A 19,813-nucleotide genomic window follows, 5' to 3' on the forward strand; every position below is an offset into this window, starting at 1 on the left:
TGTGTGTGTGTGTGTGTGTGTGTGTGTGTGTGTGTGTGTGTGTGTGTGTGTGTGTGTGTACATAAAATAGATATAATAGCTTAGATTTACATAATGTCTTTATTTTGAGGAACCTAAAGGTCCTTCATGTGTACGTTCTCGGTTATTAATTTTTGTCTTACTCTGTAAGATGCATGCTCTGGGTCACAAATTCCAAGCCAGGCAAAATTCTCTTTGATGTTTGAATTTCAAAAAACACACAGTTACACTAATATGCAACACTTGACTTGTGTAGCAGAGTTTTTTTGTAGTGGAGTTTTCTGATCATTTTGCAAAAAAAAATAGGTAAAATGTTTCTAAAAGAATCAGTAACTCTTAAAATCAATAAATATCTGTAGATGATGAATATTGTTTTAAATATTTTTCTTTGCTTTTTCAGGAGCGATTGGTTACATGGGAACAAGTGCCTTTGTCCGAAAAATCTATACTAATGTGAAAATTGACTAGAGAAACAAGAAAACTGGGAACTCTGGATCAGTTACTGTTTCATAGGGGTGGAACTTGCACAACGTAAAGTGCAAGAAGATAATTGGGCTTTAACACTGGGTACTTTGTGGGTCTCTGTTTCATGGATGGCTTAAAGTAACATCTATTTTCATTGATCCTAGGTTCTTACTGACTGCTTTCTCCAACTGTTCACAGCAAATGCTTGGATTGTATGCTATAGGCATTACTACAGTACATGGCTAATCTTCCCAAAAACTAGCTCATTAAAGATGAATAGACTAGCTCTCTTCAGTGAAGAGGACAAACAGTTTATTTAAAGCATTTGTTCCATTTAAATAAAAAGTGGGAGACTTGGCTGCTAAAATTACATGAATAGAAATCTTTCTGGAATTTGGATATTGAAAAAAAAATAATGTTCCAGAAGATTACTTTTCCCTTATTTTTGCTGCCATTGTCAAGATAGTGGGATGTTTTTATATTTTGGATCTGGGCTCTATATTTTTTTCCAGTTCACTTGCCGTATCAACTATACCTACATTCATTTGTTTAAGAGAATTAAAAAGTATATATATTAAAGCCTGCATGTAATATATCTGCGGTCGTTCTATTTGGACCAATTTCCCATTTATTTATCTTTAAAATAAATATCCAGTTACATCTTAATTCCATCCAAAGAAGATACAGTCAGAAGACAGAGATGTATTCTCTACAATGCAATTTACTGTACAGTTAGAAAGTAAAATGTTAAATGAAGAAAATATTTGTTTTTATCAAACATTTTGAGTTCTGCAAAACATTTTAATTGAATATCTAAAGTGATTATCTTCCTTACCATCCCCCCATCACCCCCCTTTAGTCTTACATCTTTTGTTTGGGTTTGAATGAAGGCTTTACTTAAGACATTATAAGGAAAAAATGGGACGGGGGGAGAGGGTAATAAATGTATATAACATTAAATAATGTAACTTAGTTGTAGATCCCAAACGCATTTGGATGTACAGATTTACTACAGAGTACTTTTTCTGATGATGATCTGGTGTAGAAAGATGTGAATTTGGGTAGCTTTTTACATCTTGCTTACCATTGCATGAAACATTGGGGTTTCTTCAAACATTGTGTGTGTGTGTGTGTGTCATACTTATTTTTCAGGGGAGGGTTGTTTTCTTCTCTTTCTTTCTGAGGCTTTCACTGGAGCCAAATTTGTAATTTAGAACATTTAATTTTGTTAATCCTGTCTGGACACATACAACATCTAAAGCATTACAGCTTTAGGGTGTTCAGAAAAATTAAAATAAAATTTCCTGACAAAATTGTTTTGATTGTGAAAATAGATGTGTTTGCAATTTGAAAAGTCTGTTCAAAAAGGCAACTATTACTGAATGCCAGTTTTTATATACAGTGTTGTTTTCAAATCCAGAGAACCCACACTTGAAAGTCCAGAGTCCTTGCTTACATCTAGATTGTCCAATACAATTCCAGAATTAATGACTATCCGTTCTTGGCTGGCCTTTGGTATGTTCAGGTTGGTGTATTGTGTGAAAAGTATATGTGTATTATGAGGATTTTTTAAAATGGGCAAATAAAAGTCACACATTTCAAAGTGTAGTGATGGTCAATTTTGCAGTATACCTGGCCAGAGAATATTTGAATTTGTTTCCTTGGCATGGTAAAATTGCTAACCATAATCTTTTGTTAGACAACATGACCACGTAGGACAATATCATGTTAATATTTTTGAAGACACAAAACATCTGTGTTTACCTAAATAATGTGTAACATTCATGCAACTCATTACGTATCATAATGGATAATGGGTCTTGTAATAGGATGGAGTCTCTCTTAAGGTATATTTCTGTAAACTGACTATATTGTGCATCTTTCATGTTGTATGTAAGGTGTATGAATGACAAGATGATTTGAAAAAAAAATACTGCTTTCTTGCCATTGAGTAAGGATTCTATGAGAAAATGGGACTGTTTTTAGAAGTAGAAAGTAAATCTTAAGTGAAATCATATTCACCAAGCTGAAAAAGTACACTAAAATATATTCCAAAAGTAAAACATTTTGATTCCTCCCCTCCCTATTCTCAATGACTTTGACAACTAAGATCTTTAGCTACTTTTATGAAAATATAGTTGCTTATAATTTCAACTCCAAATGTGTGAATGTTACAGTACTTTTAAGATAAAAGCACACAGTCTGTCAGGGATAAATTGAATAGCAGGTGCTTTGTCTTAATATGTTGAATGTGGTTTATTTGACAAGATTCGGACTATGGAAGGAAAATACATTTTAAAATTTAGTTGCTTTTTAAGTAAAGATAGTTATACTAAAATCTGTTTCTGTTTTTTCTTTTTAAATCCTAAATGAAAAAGCAGTTTTCTTAACTTTCTAAATCCACTAAAGATGAAAGAGAATTCATCTCGAAAAGGGCTTTTTGATTCTTGGTGCCTCCATAGTTATAGGTAAATAGATCACTATGTAGTTTGAAATAATTCACAGATGGACTACTTATATTTCTTAATGTTGAAGTGGGATAGTGAATAGAATTGGTTATTGAAATGTAGATTGCTTTTGTCATCCCCAAAATGTGTGAATTTTCTTTCATTTGTTAACATTATTTCCGTCATCATATTCTGAGTGCATTATCAATGCATAAATTGCTGAAAGGGACAAATCTTGCCTTTGTTTCTGTAAGCATGTTTCTGTTGAAACAATTGCATAATGAAGTGACATCTCTTTGTATATCCTAGCATAGGAGTAGGGTGAAAGTAGAGGAGTCTGTTTAAGGGGATGTAAAGCCTTATTTATATATTGTATTAGACTTTTCTGAGTATTACCCTTAAATAGAGACTGAATAACTCCAGAATTTATTGTAGTATGATGATATCTGAGCTGGGCTGTATGCTCAGGTTTCCTGTGTAATCACTTAGGAGTGGTTGCTATAAGTTGCAGTTTATAATGACAGCCACTTTAGTTAGATTTCTTCAACTTGGAACTAAAAGCAAATTTTATTCGCTTTGATACAGCTTTTCTTTCTTGAATTCTTAAAACTGTTTAGTAACCATTTGATGCCAAATGTTCAAGCAAATGTTTGAAAGCATTCTGAATTATGAAAAAAAGTAGTTTGCAGATACAGCTTGTGTTGTACGTGAAAAGCTAGGCTCCAGAAGGCTTTTTGTGTATGAATTCTTGAAAACAGCCTCTTTGGAGCTATATAGTGGAGTTCCATCGGGATTTAAGTACAAATTAATGACATGTCTTAGTATTTAACCCCATTTATTGGTTTGAACATGTGAAATGAATAGTAAAAAAGAAAAATCAGAACGCACAAGTGCTTGAAAAATTTTGTCTTAATTCACAACTAAATTGTTTCAGCAACTGAAATAGAAGAGGACAGAGACAGAAAGGTTTCTGGAAAAATATTCACTTATGTTTAGGTCATTTGGAAATTTACTTCACAGGTTTATAGAAAATAAATATGAGCTGTAGGTAATACAGAGATTTCATTTTAGCTGCAGAATGTTTTTAAGATTTGATTATGATACAAAGGAATGTTATAGTTCCATACTACATAAGGAGCCATTCTTCTCCAAGAGATAGCTTGTTGATTCTCCTTGAAGATTGTAGACTAAATCATACAAAAGGAGAGTAGAAAAGGTATTTGAGAATTACTTCAATATTTCAGGAAATAGAAATGAGAAAGCTGCCTCCTTGTCTTTATATGGGAAGCCTGGTTAAATTGAGTTTGGAGGGGATGTCTTGCTAAGTAATAATTTAGTGACAGTGCAATATACTGTATCTTTATCCTAGGAAATAATTTTGTGCTGTTTCTTTGGCTGGAGTAGCACAGCATACTTGAGGCAAGGCAGAAATAACATTGGACTCTGTGTAAAGGACAATAGTGGGTTAATCTTCTTAAAAGCCACCTGCTGTGAATTAGCATGCATGGAAGGGCAGTTATACTTGGGCTGTTTAAAATGTTTGAAACTTGAATTTATAAATCCCCATAGGGCAAGGATGATCAGTGACAAAATTGGGAGGAAACAGTTGTTGCTTGCTGATTATATTCATTTTGTACACACTCCTGCTCTGTGCAAGCCATAATTTGCCACCTGGCTTTTTTTGAGTACTAGCAAACCAGTATAATGTATCAAGTACCTCTCTGAGGTTCTGGTGTGTTGTACCTTAACTGAAGTTGGTTTTTTTAAAGTAATAAAAAATGTTAAACTTATGATTCCATGGATGCTTGGTTTCTTTTTGCTTTCTGAAAAATTAATTTATTTTTAAGGGAGCCTTTGGTAAAGTAAAATACTATCACATCAGTATAAATATAAGGAGGTGGCCAACTTTTCACATAAAATTTAAATGTTTTTGAAAATTTTAAGATTTTAACTTCTAATTTTTTTCCTCTTAAAATTCTCATTTCATCTTTGACTTTCTTTTTTGTAGTTCCTGAAGTTTTGAACTTAAAGACTTTCTCTTCAAAGTCTCTCCCTGCAAGTCCTATTGCTCCACAGCTGATTGAGGACATACTACCTTGAATTCTTGGAAATATTTATTACTTTCTAAAAGCAGTTTCTTACATCTTATTTTACTCTCAGAATAATTTTGTGGGGTGCATAGAGTCTTGATTTATTGATGAGGTGGGAGGGAGGCTGTAGTGATTTGCTGAGACTACAGAAATAGTAGACGATTAAAAGCCAGGTGTCTCATGCTTTACCCTTTGTTCTTTCATTTAGGAATCTATATAAAACTGAGTGAGTGATCTACTTCATGGTTGTGAGAATCAATCGATGATGAATGTTGTGAGGGACTGTTTGATAAACAGCCCCTCACAAATGTAAAAGCATTTTTAAGGCTATAGGATTGTAGCTTTAGGGATAGAAAGGACCTTAAATGTCATGCATTTAACTGATACACAGAAAAGTTAAGGGACTTGCCCAAAGCCTCACAGATAGTGGCAGTATCAGGATTTGAACCCAGGTATTTTGACACCAGATCCACCCTTTGTACTATATCTCGACAGTATCGATTTAAGTGGTTGAATTTTGCTGTCATTTAACTTTTCTCATTGTTTTTCATCCCTCTTTTTAAAGCAACTCAGTTTCCCCATATGTAAATGAGAGTGATATTATTATGTCCTTTGAACTGTCTACTGTAATGAGCTTGTTTGAGGATAGATCAGTTAATTATGTATGTGAAAGCCCTTGCCAAATAGTTAAGTGCTAGATAGATAGAGATCTTAGGGTTTAAAGCTGGAAGGAACCTTTGAGGTTGCTTAAGGGAAGGCCCTGAGCAGCTAAGCCCAAAGTTACCATATTAGTGGCAGAGCAGGGATATATACTTAGGTCTCTGGATTCTAAACCAGTACTCTTTCTGCCATTCCTTGCTTAAAGCATTGTTGTTCACTTGACACTTTACGGTTATGGAGGTCCTCTAAAAATCTGTGATGATTCCTTTTATTTTCATTCTCTGGGGACTTGGGATATAAAGCACCCATCTTCCTAGTTGAAGAGTGTGAGGGTAAAGCAGTTTTTCACTACTACCTTGAACCGTGGAAAAGAAAAAAAAATTGGACTTGTAGAATAAATGTGGCTAAATTTTTTGACAATGTGAGTACTGTTTGCTGTAATAAAAGCTCTTAAAGAATTCATATGCTAAAAAATGGCATCAGGAATATAGTTAAGAGAATAATTCTAATAATTTAAGACCATGAATCAATAGTTACTAGAACTCAACAATGTTCTTAGTTCAGTATAGGAACTGTGAAAGAACTTAGCAGGAGGAAGGCTTGAATAAATTGTAGAATAACAGAATTGTACTTCTTGTGCTCTTTTTTAAATTTAATTGACCAGATCATGCTGTCTTGCTATTCAGAACCATCATTAAGATGCTGCTGTTCTTGGGATGGTGGAGATAATATCATTTTCATTTTAGAAGTATGTGAAATGAAGGAATGTTTCAGGCTCCAGAGTACAAGGTGGGGAAATCTTGCCAAAAAGAATCATTTGACAAAAGGAAGACTTGCATAGGCCATTACAGAGGGTGAAGCTTAGTAGATTGGGAGTTGAATATGACATCCGTAGTTTCTGAGTTCATTGTATGTACATGGATATGTGTGAGAGGGAGGTAGAAGGATAGATCTTAGGGGAAAAAAAGCATTCAGCTAATGACTAAAAACAGGTGATCACAGGACCACTTATTTGTAGATCTGTATAGTAACTCACAAACATTTAGGGAATGTAATGTATTTCATTTGGGCTTTCCTAGATAGATTATTTGCCATTTCTGAATTGGGTTCACGTTGGGAATCATTTTATGCAATTAAAATTTAATACGTAAAACTGATGGGAGAATAAAGAAACCTAAGAAAAGATCATCAAAATGTAGACTCATTGGATCATAGGAGTTTTAAAGCTGGAACTGACCTTAGAGATTATCTAGTCCAAATCTCATTTTAAATGAGAAGAGTGACATCTTCATGGTTATACAGGTCCAGAACTACAATTCAGGTCTCCAGGCTCCTAGTATAATGCTCTTTTCACTATTTCATACTACCTTAGATCCCAAATGTATTTTGATTGGTAATCAAAATATGTGAGGATGTTCCCAAGGAACAGAAGTTCTGTTAGCCCATTCACTAAATTTGGAGCATTTTAATGCCTAAAAGAACAGTTCAAGGAGTGCTATGAAAGGAGCATATAGAAATGATAGCTACTCACTAGGGGAGGTTGGGTGGCCTATACACTGCACACAGTGGACTTTTGGTTAGGCCTCGTCTTGTTTCTTCGTTGAAAATGGGAACATCAGGTTGGCCTGAATTGAGAAGGGTGATGAATGACTGAGGTATCACTTGAGTCATTGCCTCAGTGGCTTGAATGTGGTGTAACAGAAGCCAGCCAGTTGCTTGGGTATGGTGGTGTTGGGAGACATGTTTTTGTTACACCTTCTGGTGTGTTGACTTTGGGGGTATGCCATACAGTTGTTCTTATTTGGCTGATGGTAGAGAATTATTGCACTAATTTGATTATCTTCTGTGTTAAGGTAGGAGTTCAATAAACAACATCAGAAAATGGTGCAGTGTCTTCCTGTTCTATTGCAATCTTCATCCATACCTGTTAACTATTTTCTAGGCAGTTAACCTTTTCCAAAAACCAAATTTCCTGTTCATCTAATACTAGTTGTTTCTGTCCAATAATAATGATAACCTGTATATAGAGTATGGATGTACATATATAGAAATGTGTATACATATATGTATATGTAAGTACACATGTATAGTGTAAATCTATGTATGTGTGTATGTATATACACTTTTAAAGTTTGAAGCCCGTTTCCTATATAGAGTGCTAGTACCTGACATCTCAGTGTTATAGGTATAATGGGTTTAGTTTGTAAGACTGTTTTGTTTTATAGAGTGCTTATCACTGAGGGAAAATGCTTAAAAGTGTTATATTCCCAACAGTGCTTGTTCTAAAAAAATTTTTTTCATGCATTGAAACACAAGTATTCAGTCTTTGAGCAGGTAATCTCCCCTACTTTAACTGACAAAGTTAAGACCATTGTGGACTCTTAATTCCTGAAGTGTTTACTCATCCTTTTAACTTGTTGAAAAAGCATGCTGGGCCTGGAGTCAGGAAGACTTGAGTTCAAATATAAACTCAGTTACTACCTATGTGAGGTTGAGCAAGTCAGTTGACCTCTGCCTCAGTTTCCTCAACTGTAAAATGTGGATAATAATAGCACCTCCCAATGAGGGTTGTGAGGATCAAATGAGATAATATTTGTAAAGATCTTAGCACAGTGGCTGGCACATAGGTGCTAAACAAATGTTCGCGATTATTTATTTTATAATCAAGGCTCACTTCTGCCATCCCTGCCATCCTTGTGCTCCTAAGATGACATTTTAATATCCTCCTCCCCAAACATTGTTCCCACATGCTTTTGGGACCTTGAACATCTCTTTTTTTCCACTGACTCCTTCCCTGGACCCTTTAAAAAGAAAAACAACAAAACTCAAGTATCCTCTGTCTAAATCAAAAACTTACCCAGTACCCAGCACTAACTACATTCTTGATCCCTACCTTTACATAACTTCAATCAGTCAATAAACATTTACTAAGCACCTTCTGTGTGCTAGGCACTGTGCTAAGTGTTAAGGATTCAAAGAAAGGCGGAAAAAAAAAAAACTCAAACTTTGCCCTCAAGGAATGCACAGTCTAAAGGCATAATGTGCAAACTCCTATGTATGAAACAATAAGTGCAAGCTAAGTTGGAGATGATGACTGAAAAAGACTTCTTGTAGAAGCTAAGGCTTTAGCTGAGACTTGAAGAAATCCAGGGAAGCTAGGAGCTGATGAAACAGTTCCAGGCATGGGGGACAGCATTATGACTTTTATGGGAACAGCACGGAGGCCACTGTTGCTGGATCACAAAGTTCATGTGGGCAGGGGTTAGAGTAAGGTGTAAGAACACTGGAAAAGTGGGAGGGGACCAGGTTGTAAAGGGCTTTCAGAACCAAATTGGATTATGTATTTGATCCTTGGAGTCTTAGGGATGCACTGGAATTTTTAAATTTGGGACAGGGGTGGCGTGAGACCTGTGCTTTAGGAAGATCACTTTGACAGCAGTGGAGAATGGACTGGTGTGTAGAGAGATTTGAGGCAGGCAGACCCAGCAGTTGGCAACTACAGTAGTCCAGGTGAAAGGTGATGAGGGCATGTGTAGAAGCGGGGTATATATGAGATGTTAGGAGGGTAGAATAAATGGGACTCAACTGCCCTCTGACTTCCATCACTTAATGGTCTTGTACATATTAGATGTTAATGATTATTGAACTTACCCTTTTGGAGGTCAACAATTATCAGATCTAGTGAGCTTAACCTCATCCTTCTTGACTGATCTCCATGGTTGCTGGGTGGCTCCCCTAAGACTCCCTTACCTTTGCTTCCATAGCTTTTTCTCTTCTTTGATGGCTTCTTTGTTTCCTTCAATATATTATCTCCTCCAGTCCCCCTTGATACTAGTGTTCCTTCTTTTATCCTTTCCCTTCTATATCATTTCCTTTGAACATTTCCAGTTCACCTCTGGGAAGATTACTCTAGGCTCACCAGCCTTAACTGCTTTCCTGAGTGCCAGATTCCCCAATTTCTTTAATGGGGGGGGGTTATTCTCAATTTAAGCACCAAATTGAATGAACATTTGCAGGTGAATAGCAGAAGAGAAAAAGTACATGAAACTGCAGATCTCCATCAAGTTAGCCTTTAGCTAACTTAACACAGAATATCCCACTAGGATCTAAAGCTTAATGTCAAAAACCAATTCATTTCCCTTCACTCATGACCTACTCCTTTTCTTCCTTTATGTTTCTGTACTTCTGATAGCTTTATAGTTTTTTGAGTAATTTGTGCTGATAATCTTAGCCTTTGATTCTCTGATTTCATCACATCTAGTTGCTAAGTTCTATTAATTCCACTTCTGTCCTCTCATTGTGGCTATAGTTCAGGCCTTTTATTACCTCTCAGTTGGATCAGTCTCTCAATCTTGTTTCTTTCTGCCCCTATCCATCTTGGTCATCAATCTTCATATTGCAGTGACTGCTGGAAACCAGTGGATCCTCATTGCTACTAAATTGTCACTAAGTGCAAGCAACCTGGGCATTCAGTGCCCTCTACAGTCTGGCGAAAGGGGATATTACTTTTTTTTTCTTTTCCTACTCATGTGGGATGCACCAACCAACTTGCTCGCTCTTATATATTCATTCCATGCTTTACAACTTTTCATTTCTGTTCACCTCCTTCCCTATGTCTAGAGTGCCCTTAATTTACCTCAGTTTCTCCTTCCAGACTTTAACTGTTAAAATGCCTCCCATCCTTTAAACCTATGCTTAACTTTCAGGAACCTGCTCATTTTGCCTGGCAGAAGTGATTGGCACCTTAACTTTTTTGAACTTACTATGTACTTATATTCAGTCTTCTAATATGTAATTTATGTACTTCCTATTTCCCATACTAGATTGTAAGCTTCATGGCAGGACCATGTTTTATGTATGTCAGTGTTACTATTTAATGCACAGCATCTTGCTTTACGTGTAGTAGGAACTTAAGAAGTGTTTGTTGAATGAATGAAGAGAACAAAGAATGTGGAGAGAAGCTGTTTGACTCATAATCTTGAAACATAAGAAAGATAGTTGTAAAGCTCAGGTTCTTTGACTTCATCTAAAGAAGGATTTGTTTTAATGACATAACATGAAGATGGAAATGTTAGGAAGCCACTGGCAGAGCTTTAAAGGTCTTTGATGGTCATCTCAACCCTCGAAAACTAAGGACCAGAGGTGTACCCAAGGGTGCCACAGCTCATAAAGAATACTGATTATTACAGCCATATTAGGATGATTAATCAAAGTTTCCAGTATCCGTTGAGATAATGATAGATGGTTCTACTGGGTTTAATAATAAAACAACACATTTAATGTATTTTACTTTTCTCTATTTTAAGAGCACTGGGTATTTAAAAACAACTACTAAGAATACTTTTGGTATCCCATTTTTAGAGACTATGCCTAAAATGAGATTTTGTCAAGTTGTAAATTGGAGTCTGGGAGAAAGACAAGAATTCCATGTAGTCCAGATTTAGATGGCAGAGTTTCTTTTTTTCTTTTTTTTTTCTTTTTGCTATCTTTTCTGTTTTCTATTTATGTTATGTAAACATCAGTATTGAGTTTCACATCTGTGGATCAACAAGATGGTTTAATTGGAGTATCTAGTTTTCAGAAATGTATAGTATCTGTTCATGCAAACCAGAAGTATCTTTGCTAATACAACACTTTTTCAACAGTTTACTTATAGCAAGTTGTTAATTGTGGTGTGTGGGAGGCAGCTTGGTGTAAAGAGCCATGGACTTGAAGATAGAAGCCACTGGTATGATTCCTGGCTCCTACCGTGTAACCTTGAGAAAGTCTTCCTGAGATGGTTTGCTCCTCTAAATGTATCAGTATCTCTTCAAGTTACTGTGAAGATCAAGTGAGTTAAGATAGAGAGCTTTGTGACTGCTCAGTTATTGAAAGGTGCTTGTTTTAGATTGTAGACTCCTAGAAACTGAAGGACTATGTTGTTTTATTACCGCAGAATGAAATCATATATGTGAAAACCCTGAAACATCTTGCCCGCTAAATAGATGTATCCTGTCAGGGTCAAAACAAGCTGTAGGCAAGTGAGGCCCTTTCCTCCAGCGAAGAAAATTGAAGGGTACAGGGTACCATAAAGTGCATAAAGTTTTTTGTTTAGTATCCCTCAAACAGGACAATAGGCTATTTGAATGGGAGGCAGGGATGAGAAGAAGAGATAGAGTTGTATATTCTTTACAAAAGTGCTAGTTACGCGGTTCAGCCTTCCTTACGCTTAAACTATGCTAGGTCAATAGAGAAGGAAACCGAACTAGGATGCTTCGGTGACTTAACCAGTGAACAGGTGGAATGGGGAGCAGGCTAAGGAGATTTCAGAGGCCGGACACAAGCTTACTGTGGGAAGGAAGTGAGATTCGTTACGCAGGACTTGTGGGAGAGTTGGAAGTGAGTTGTGCAGTCTCAGACAAAACTGCAGAGGACCAGAACTTTTACATTTTCCTTTTATGGGATCAACGGCCCTCAGGTGGGGAGCTTGGTACGCCGGCTCCTATCCTTTGGGCTTCTTGGCCCCACTTCCCCCAGGAGGTGCATGACGGAGGAGGGGCCTTCCTGCGAGCTTTCAGTGTGATTGGTTTTCCCATCTCCCTAAGGGGCGAAGGCGGTGTGGTCCAGCTGGGGCGAGGGAGAAGGGGCGGGGCGGCCCCTCCTAGTGCAGCTTTAGTGGCAGCTTCGGCGGTGGGTACCCTTAGCGCGGGTAGAGGGCGCAGCGCTTGGAACGCACTGTGCGCTCGGAGCCATGCACAACCGCCGCGCTTAGTAGTCCGAGCCTGCGGTGGGTCCGGCTCACCTCCGCTCTTGCCTTCTGGTCTGGCAGCCTCGTCCTGTCTGTCATCTTCCGCGCGCTGTGCGCACCTATGGCGCTGGCCCCCAGGCCCCGGGCAGCCGCGCTCCGGACCCTGTCCACCCTGCTGCTGCTGCTGCTGCTGGTGCCGACCCCGCCGCCTCTGGGGCTTTTCCCCGGCAGCGCTGTGGGGCTGGATTATACCTGGGACACAGCCTTCGATTACTCGGCGCTGGAAGAAGGGGATGCTGCCCAGGAGCCGCTAGATTATCACGACCCCTGCAAAGCTGGTAGGTACTGCAGGAAGTGGAGTTGAAGTTTGCTTCCCCATTGCCCCGTGGCAGGGATGGCCATTGAGATGGAAATGAGATGTTAACATTCCTGTGCTGCCGTATTTCTTGCAGGTCCTCAGACCCCAGGAGATCTCCCATCTCCCGGGAGTGCATCTCTTGGGGAGTGGAGGTGGGGGGGGGAACAATGCCCAGCGGGGAACTCACTAAATATCACTTAGGGGCACTCATGCCTTGGCTGCTTCTGGAGCGAGTTTAGGGTGACGAGGGCTTCTGTGAGAGAGGGGCTGCTGATCTGAGCTGGAGTGACTTGAGATAAGATGGAAAACGGGGGAGGGGAGCTCAGCTGGTGATAGTAGAGAGAATACAGACCTCCAGGTGTCCAGGACCACACACCTACCCGGCTATTCGAAACTGGAGTAGGAGAATGGAGGTGGCAGTGGGAGTGCAGTATTTTCCCGTCTTGGAAAAAGTTGGTAGCTCCAATTTCATTCTATTTGCACATTTCATCCAAACTTTCCCATGATCTTTATTTGGTTCTTGGAAAAGACCAAAAAAGACGCCCCCGCACAACCACAAACAATACAAGAATGCGAGTGAATGAAGTTGGTTGTATGTTTCTAATTTGCCATCAATTCATTTCTGGAAAAGCACCGTAGCCCAAGCGCCCCAGAGCAGAGATGGAAACCAGCAGGTGTCCTAATCTCCCCAGCAAGCCAATCTCGAAGGGATCCGGCCAGCCTGTTAGTTCTCAGTCGTGCGGATCTCTGCCTGTGTTTCCTTACCTCTCTCTCTTCACTCTCCGGGCAGTTAGCAGATGCTTCTTTCTCGGAGGAGATACGTCACAAATTTTAATTGCGGAGAAATATAGTGCAAAAAAGTGTGTGTGTGTGTGTGTGTGTCCGTGTCCGTGCCATGTCCGTGTGTGTCCATCCGTCCGTGTCCGTGTGCCCCTGTCCATCCAAAGTAGGCTACTTGGAAAGAGTGTGTGGTTTGGATCTATGGCAATTCCCTCATGGATTAATGAGGGCACTTGATTTGGAAAGGATGTGATTGGCCGGTTGATTGGCTTTTGGCCAGAATCCAGTAGTGCTAAATTATTTCCTATCCACCACTGGGCAAACTATAGTGATGAAATCAATGTCCTCACCCATTTTGATTTCGTCTCCTTCACAGTCAAATTAAAATAGAAAAAAAAAACCCAACATCATGTAAAGAAAGTTACCTTGCCTGTTTCATAAAAGGGATAGACTGGTTTCTGAAGATTTCTTAGGTAGTTGTTATCTGAGACAGCCTGAGTTCAAGTCTTGACTCTACCACTTATTCTGTGACCTTGCCTAATTGACTTAATTTCACAGAATCTCAGACTCAACAGGGATCTCAGACCTTGTAGTCCAACCTGTTAGTGAACAATTTGCTACAACATTCTTGACAAATGGTCATTCATCCAGCCTTTGCTTAAAGACCTCTAGTGAAGGGCTCCTCTACCTTGGTTAGACAACAACTGGATTATTGTGTTCAATTCTGGGCCCTACATTTTAGAAAGGATACTGATAAACTAGAGTATCAGCATGCAGAAAGGACTTGAGATCGTGCCATATGAAGATCGGCTGGAGGAGTGGGCCATGCTTTCCCTAGAAAAGAGAAGCAATCTCTCTCTGAGTCTGTTTTTTTTTTCCTTTTTTTAAAATGAGGGTAATAATATTCATACTACCTACCAGTTTACAGGGCTGAGGTGAGGGAAGCACTTTGTATACTTAAAGCAGTAGCAAATGCAAGTTATTCTATGCTTTTTCATTGAAGTGTGTGTATGTGTGTGTGTGTGTGTGTGTGTGTGTGTGTGTGTGTGTGTGTGTGGTTGGGGGGGTGGGACTTGAATGCCATGGCACCAATGTACCCAAAGGAATATCCATGCCTTCACTTCTGGAAATTCATCTGGTTTTGGCATTAGATAAGGGGTCTGAACTGAGTAGTTCACCTGGCCCTAGTTTACTCCTAGGCCAGAAGATTCCTGAGGGTTTGGATCTGGTTTAGGAGAGTTCATAGGTAGCTATGGGGTCCAAAATTAAACCAGCACTGTACAAGTTGGACCATCTATTTTCCAACCCTGGATAAATCCCATTGCATTTACCCTGATAATGCAGTTATAAATTTTACCTTTAAGGAAAGAGGGTGGGATAATAGATTTCATACTCAGTGTCATAGCTAAAAGTAAGGGCATATCAGTTAGTGGTGACTGCTGGGTTAATCACAAACCTTGAGAGAACTAGCCTTGTGTTCAGGGAGGAAGACTCCTGTCTGCATTGTTAGAAGACTGACCACGTTCAAGCAAGAAGGAAGCTGCTAATGAATACCCATTGTGAAGGTCAGGAGAAGCTTAGGAAGCAATGTGGTCAATGGCTAGGACAAGGAGAATCCTGGAGAAAGAGCAAGAATAGAAATGCATTCCCTTCTCTGCCCCTTTGGCCCACTACTGCCAACTCCCTTTCCCTGCCCTGAGTCTCATTCCTCTTTGGCTGGCAATTCTAAAATGTAGCAATGCATAGTGGAGTCAGGATTGTTGGGTCTTGAAGTCAGGGGATGTGGATTTCAATCCTGTCTTAGACACTAACTAGTGTGATCATGGTAAACCACTGTACCTTGGGTTTTCTTCACACTTCCACGATTTATCACGCAGGCTTGTTGTGAGGAATTCTTTGCAAACCTTCAAGTGCTATAGAAATGTAAATTGTCATTCTGGGGTTCCATGATTATACAAAATATTGTGTTTTTCTCCCTTGCTTTTTATTTTTTTGAAGGCACCTACAGCTGACAATGTGGGGGGAAAGCTGGGGCAGAAGATGAAAGCTATAGTTTTTCCCTGCCTGTTTTGTCCTTAGCAGCCTCCTTTCATCTTCTTAGTTCTCCTTAACCCTTGAAAACTGTCAGTGTGGAGAGTCCAGGCTTGAGCAAGAAGGGTGCTCAAAGTTTATCTTCATTATTCCTTACATCCTTAAGATTCTTCACTCCTCCTCTTTTTTTGTCATCTGTGCCCCTAGTTAGCTCAGCATGATTGGGACCTTTTCCTGACTCCCTTCTCCTAGTCACAATGGATTGGTGCTGTGCTCCCTTCTATTTGTCCCAATTTTCTGCTAATTGCTGTTATGAGTGAATTCATCTTAATAGATGCCAATGATGCCCCTCATAAGTAGCATGTTTGCATTTTGACAGGTGTCTTCTGGAGTTAATGGCTTATCCCTTGAATGTTCTCCCTCCTCTCCTCCACCTCCTAGGATCTTTAGCCTCTTCCCAAGCTCATCCCAAGTACTACCTCCTACATGAAGCCTCCTTTCCTTATTTCCCCAGATGTTAGTACCTCCCCTCCCTATTCCCATTACCTTGTCTTTATTTTGTATATACTCATGTACTTATATACTTAGTATTTTGTGTATACTTAGTATTTTGTATCTGCTTATATGCACTTGTTGTCTTCCTCTGTAAAAGACTTATCAGCTCCTTGAAAGTAGGTATTATTTTGTTTTTGTCTTTGTTTTCCCAGTGCTTGGCACACAGTAGGTGCTTAACAAATGCTTAGTCATTAACTCACTGATCTGAGGTATGTTGAGGTACCAGACCCTGTAATGTACCTGGGGCCAAGCCACAGGGAAGGAAGAAAAAAAGCTTTGAAGAGAATGGAATTAAAGAGTTTTGTACAAGAGGACCTGGGTTCAAATCCCAGGTGTGCCATTTACCACCTGCATAGGCTTCCAGCTACAGAAATAACACTAATTATGGAAGAGCAAAAACAAAAGAAAAACCATAAGATCATAAATCTAGACCAGAAACATCCCTAGGGATCTTCTAGTCCAATCCTCTCATTTTATAGATAGGGAAACTGAGGTTTAGAGAGCCTTGTCCAAGGTTACACAGTTAGTAGATCCAGTATTAGAACTCAGTAACTCCACCCAGAAGTATACATGACCCAAGCTAGAGGAGCTTTTGATCCTTAGTGGCCTTAAACCCCAAAGTCAGTTTTATATCCAGGAAATGTCCTTTAACTTCATTAAGGGATTAGTTTCACTCAAGTCTAGAGTCAAAAGCAGGGTTAGATAAAGTGAACAATGATTGCTAAAGATAGGAATTAGTGAATTACCAATTGTACCTAAGTTCCTATTTCTTTAAATTTTGTGGTGATTTTGTATAACTTTAATAAACACAGTGATTACCAATATTAATGTTTAGGCTTAGCTGTTTTATAGGGAGTTATATTCTTTATTTTTAAGAATGCTTAAATTAAAAAAAAAAAACCAAGGTGAAATCACAGCAGAGAAGAAATAAAAATAATTACCAGAACCTACTATACAATTATATGCCAACAAAGTGAGGGACTTAAAATTTAAAAGAAGATTACCTAAAAAGACAAAATAACCAAATTAACAGAACCCCCAAAGTGATCTTTAGAAAAATCTAACTAGGAAAATGAAAGTTGGAGTTGGAGATAGATTTATAGGTGAATTAAATTTAAGTTTCAAAGAATAATAAATACCTAGAGTATAAAAGTTATTCTCAGAAATTGAGAAAATAGTTCACCAAACTCCTTTTATGCGATATGTAAATCTAATGCCTAAACCAGGGAAGGATAAAACAAATAAAGGAAACTATGATAAAAATTGCCATCAATGAATATTGATTTGAAAGTTTTAAATGTAATCCTAAACAAGAGTAGCTGAACATAAAATTCATGGTTCTGATTTTTATCTTAGAGGAAGAGAGAGAGAGAGAAAGAAAGAAAGTATGCTTTGTCACTTGGATCTTGCCTCCATGACCAAAGAAAGGATCTGTTTGATGGAGATAACAATAGCACCTACCTCACAGAGTTGTGAGGATCAAATGGGATAACATATGTAAAGTGCTTTGCAAACTGGAATGCACTCTAGTACCTTTTAGAGCTTCAGTAGATGGGGTTGGAACAAAAGGAACAAAAATAGCCCTTGAGCAGAAACTGAGTTTACTGCATTTTAATTCATGCCTTAAAGGAAGGTTTCAGGGTATTAGGGTTGTTGCTTGGCTTTCCAGAACTGATCTGAAACTAGGTGTGGGATTTGAAATTCTGTCAGTTGAGAGAACCTGGGATACAGAGCCTAGAGAAGGGAGGACTTCACAGGGACCTAGTAACAGTTATTAAGTATCTGAAAAGCTCACATTTGGAAGAAGGGATTAGAGTTATTCTGCAGGGCAAAAAAAAAAAGGCAAAGTTAAACACGTAAGATGCTCTGTTGCTGTTGATTTGTTTCAGTAATGTTTGACTTTTCATGACCCCATTTGGGGTTTTCTTGGTAAAGATACTGGAGTGGTTTGCCATTTCCTTCTCCAGCTCATTTTACAGATGAGGAAACTGAGGCAAATAGGGTTAAGTGACTTGCCCAGGGTCACACAACTAGTAAGCATCTGAGGCCACATTTGAACTCAAGAAGATGAGTCTTCCTGATTCCAAGCCCAGGCTCTATCCACTGTGCCACCTAGCTGTCCCAGAAGATTCTCTAAGGTTACTATATTTTAATAATGTCTCAACAATAATAGTTATTCTGATAACATGGAATATTGGAAAGAGCCCTGAGCTCAGAGTCAAAAGACCTGTTTTTGGAAGTAGGATGGCATAGTGGAAAGAGAGCTGGATTTGGAGCCAAAGAACTGGGGTGCAAATCCTGAAATTCAGTTCTTAGTAGAACAAATCACTTAACCTCACTGAGTCTCAGTTTCTTCATCTGCAAATTGAGAAGGGTGAACTAGACAAAGCCTCTCAATCTGTATTTATGTTCCTAGCCCTGCCATTTACTGTGTGACTTGAAACAGTTCATTTAACTTCTTTTCTCATCCATAAAATGGGGATATTCTTGCCCCTCCCTCCACCATTTCATAAAGATGATGGGAGGATCAATATAGGTTATACAAATTGAAAGCTTTATTATGATCAATATCCCTATTTTTTGTCAAACAAGAAGTTATTTGTGAGACTGAAATTACCTATTCATTTCATCTCATTCTCTGAGGGATGAGATTATCTCTTTAATTATTTACTGGCAGTAAGGGAGCTCTATAAGGGTACAGTCAGTGTCCAAGACAATGCATGGGAGAATAGAGTTCTGGCTTTAGGAGCTCCAATCTCTGCTTAATGTTGCAAGAGCCAGGAGCTTCCGTTCACTCCTGAGGTTAATCGATCAGTTATTCGGCCACCATTTATTAAATGCCTTCTGTATGTCATGCACCATCTAGACTTTAGGGATATGAAGACAGAAATTAAACAGGCTGTATCCTCAAGGAGAATAAACAATAATGACACATCATAATAAATGCCTATAGTCACACAGCTACAAAATGTGAGAGCTGGGATTTGGACTGATGTCTTCTGACTTGAAGTATAATACTCTTACTATTACTTCATGATACTACATGATAAGCCCCAGGACTAAATTTCAGGAATTCCTAGCTTCCAGCATTCAGCTACACTCCTTTACTGGAGTGAGAGGGTGGTGATTTAAAAAAAATCTTTCATAACTTTGGCAATACAGAGCTGCTTCAATTGTTGCTGCATGACAAAAACACTGCTGTGTACAACAGGTTTTTTTTGGTTTGGGTCTAGGTTAAGTTGTAAAGTCTTCCCAGTTCATCTTGTATCTCTAGGTTTCTAAATGTGTCAACAGTGTGGTAAGACATCCAAAAAAAGCCCATACAGTCTTAGGTTGCATTGAGAAGTACAGGGTATAGGGTGTGGGGGTGCAGGAGAAGTATAGGGTGTGGGGGTGCAGGAGAGGAGGAAATACTCCATTTGTGCTCTGCCTTGGTCAAACTGCATTTATTGTGCTGTATTTAGTTCTGGGAATCACATTTTAGAAAGGCCATTGATAAGTTGGAGATCACCCAGGAGAGGAAAAATTGTATGGCAACTAGGATGATGAAGGGCCTTGAGATGGTGCCCTCTGAGCATCAGTCGAAGGAACTGAGAATGTTTAACTTGGAGAGGACAAAACATGGTGGGAAAGGTTGGGTATGACTGAGGTCTTCATGTAGGTGAAGAGGGATTGGATTGGA

The 19,813-nt window shown here is 38.8% G+C and overlaps 2 protein-coding genes across 2 annotated transcripts in view; both read left to right on the forward strand.

Moving 5' to 3' along the window:
* TM9SF3 (transmembrane 9 superfamily member 3) overlaps window positions 1–4,720 on the forward strand; it is a 74,967-nt gene extending 70,247 nt beyond the window's left edge. Inside the window, exon 15 of the mRNA XM_027858099.1 lies at window positions 419–4,720. Within this exon, the coding sequence (XP_027713900.1) occupies window positions 419–486 (68 nt within the window). The 3' untranslated portion in view covers window positions 487–4,720. The remainder of the gene's footprint in view (window positions 1–418) is intronic.
* A 7,808-nt stretch (window positions 4,721–12,528) lies between these two features.
* The window catches only part of TLL2 (tolloid like 2), a 161,407-nt gene continuing 154,122 nt past the window's right edge, over window positions 12,529–19,813 (forward strand). Inside the window, exon 1 of the mRNA XM_027860758.1 lies at window positions 12,529–12,745. Within this exon, the coding sequence (XP_027716559.1) occupies window positions 12,529–12,745 (217 nt within the window). The remainder of the gene's footprint in view (window positions 12,746–19,813) is intronic.

This window comes from Vombatus ursinus, unplaced genomic scaffold (assembly GCF_900497805.2).
Source record: "Vombatus ursinus unplaced genomic scaffold, bare-nosed wombat genome assembly UNPS02000749.1, whole genome shotgun sequence".
Classification (NCBI taxonomy): Eukaryota; Metazoa; Chordata; class Mammalia; order Diprotodontia; family Vombatidae; genus Vombatus; species Vombatus ursinus.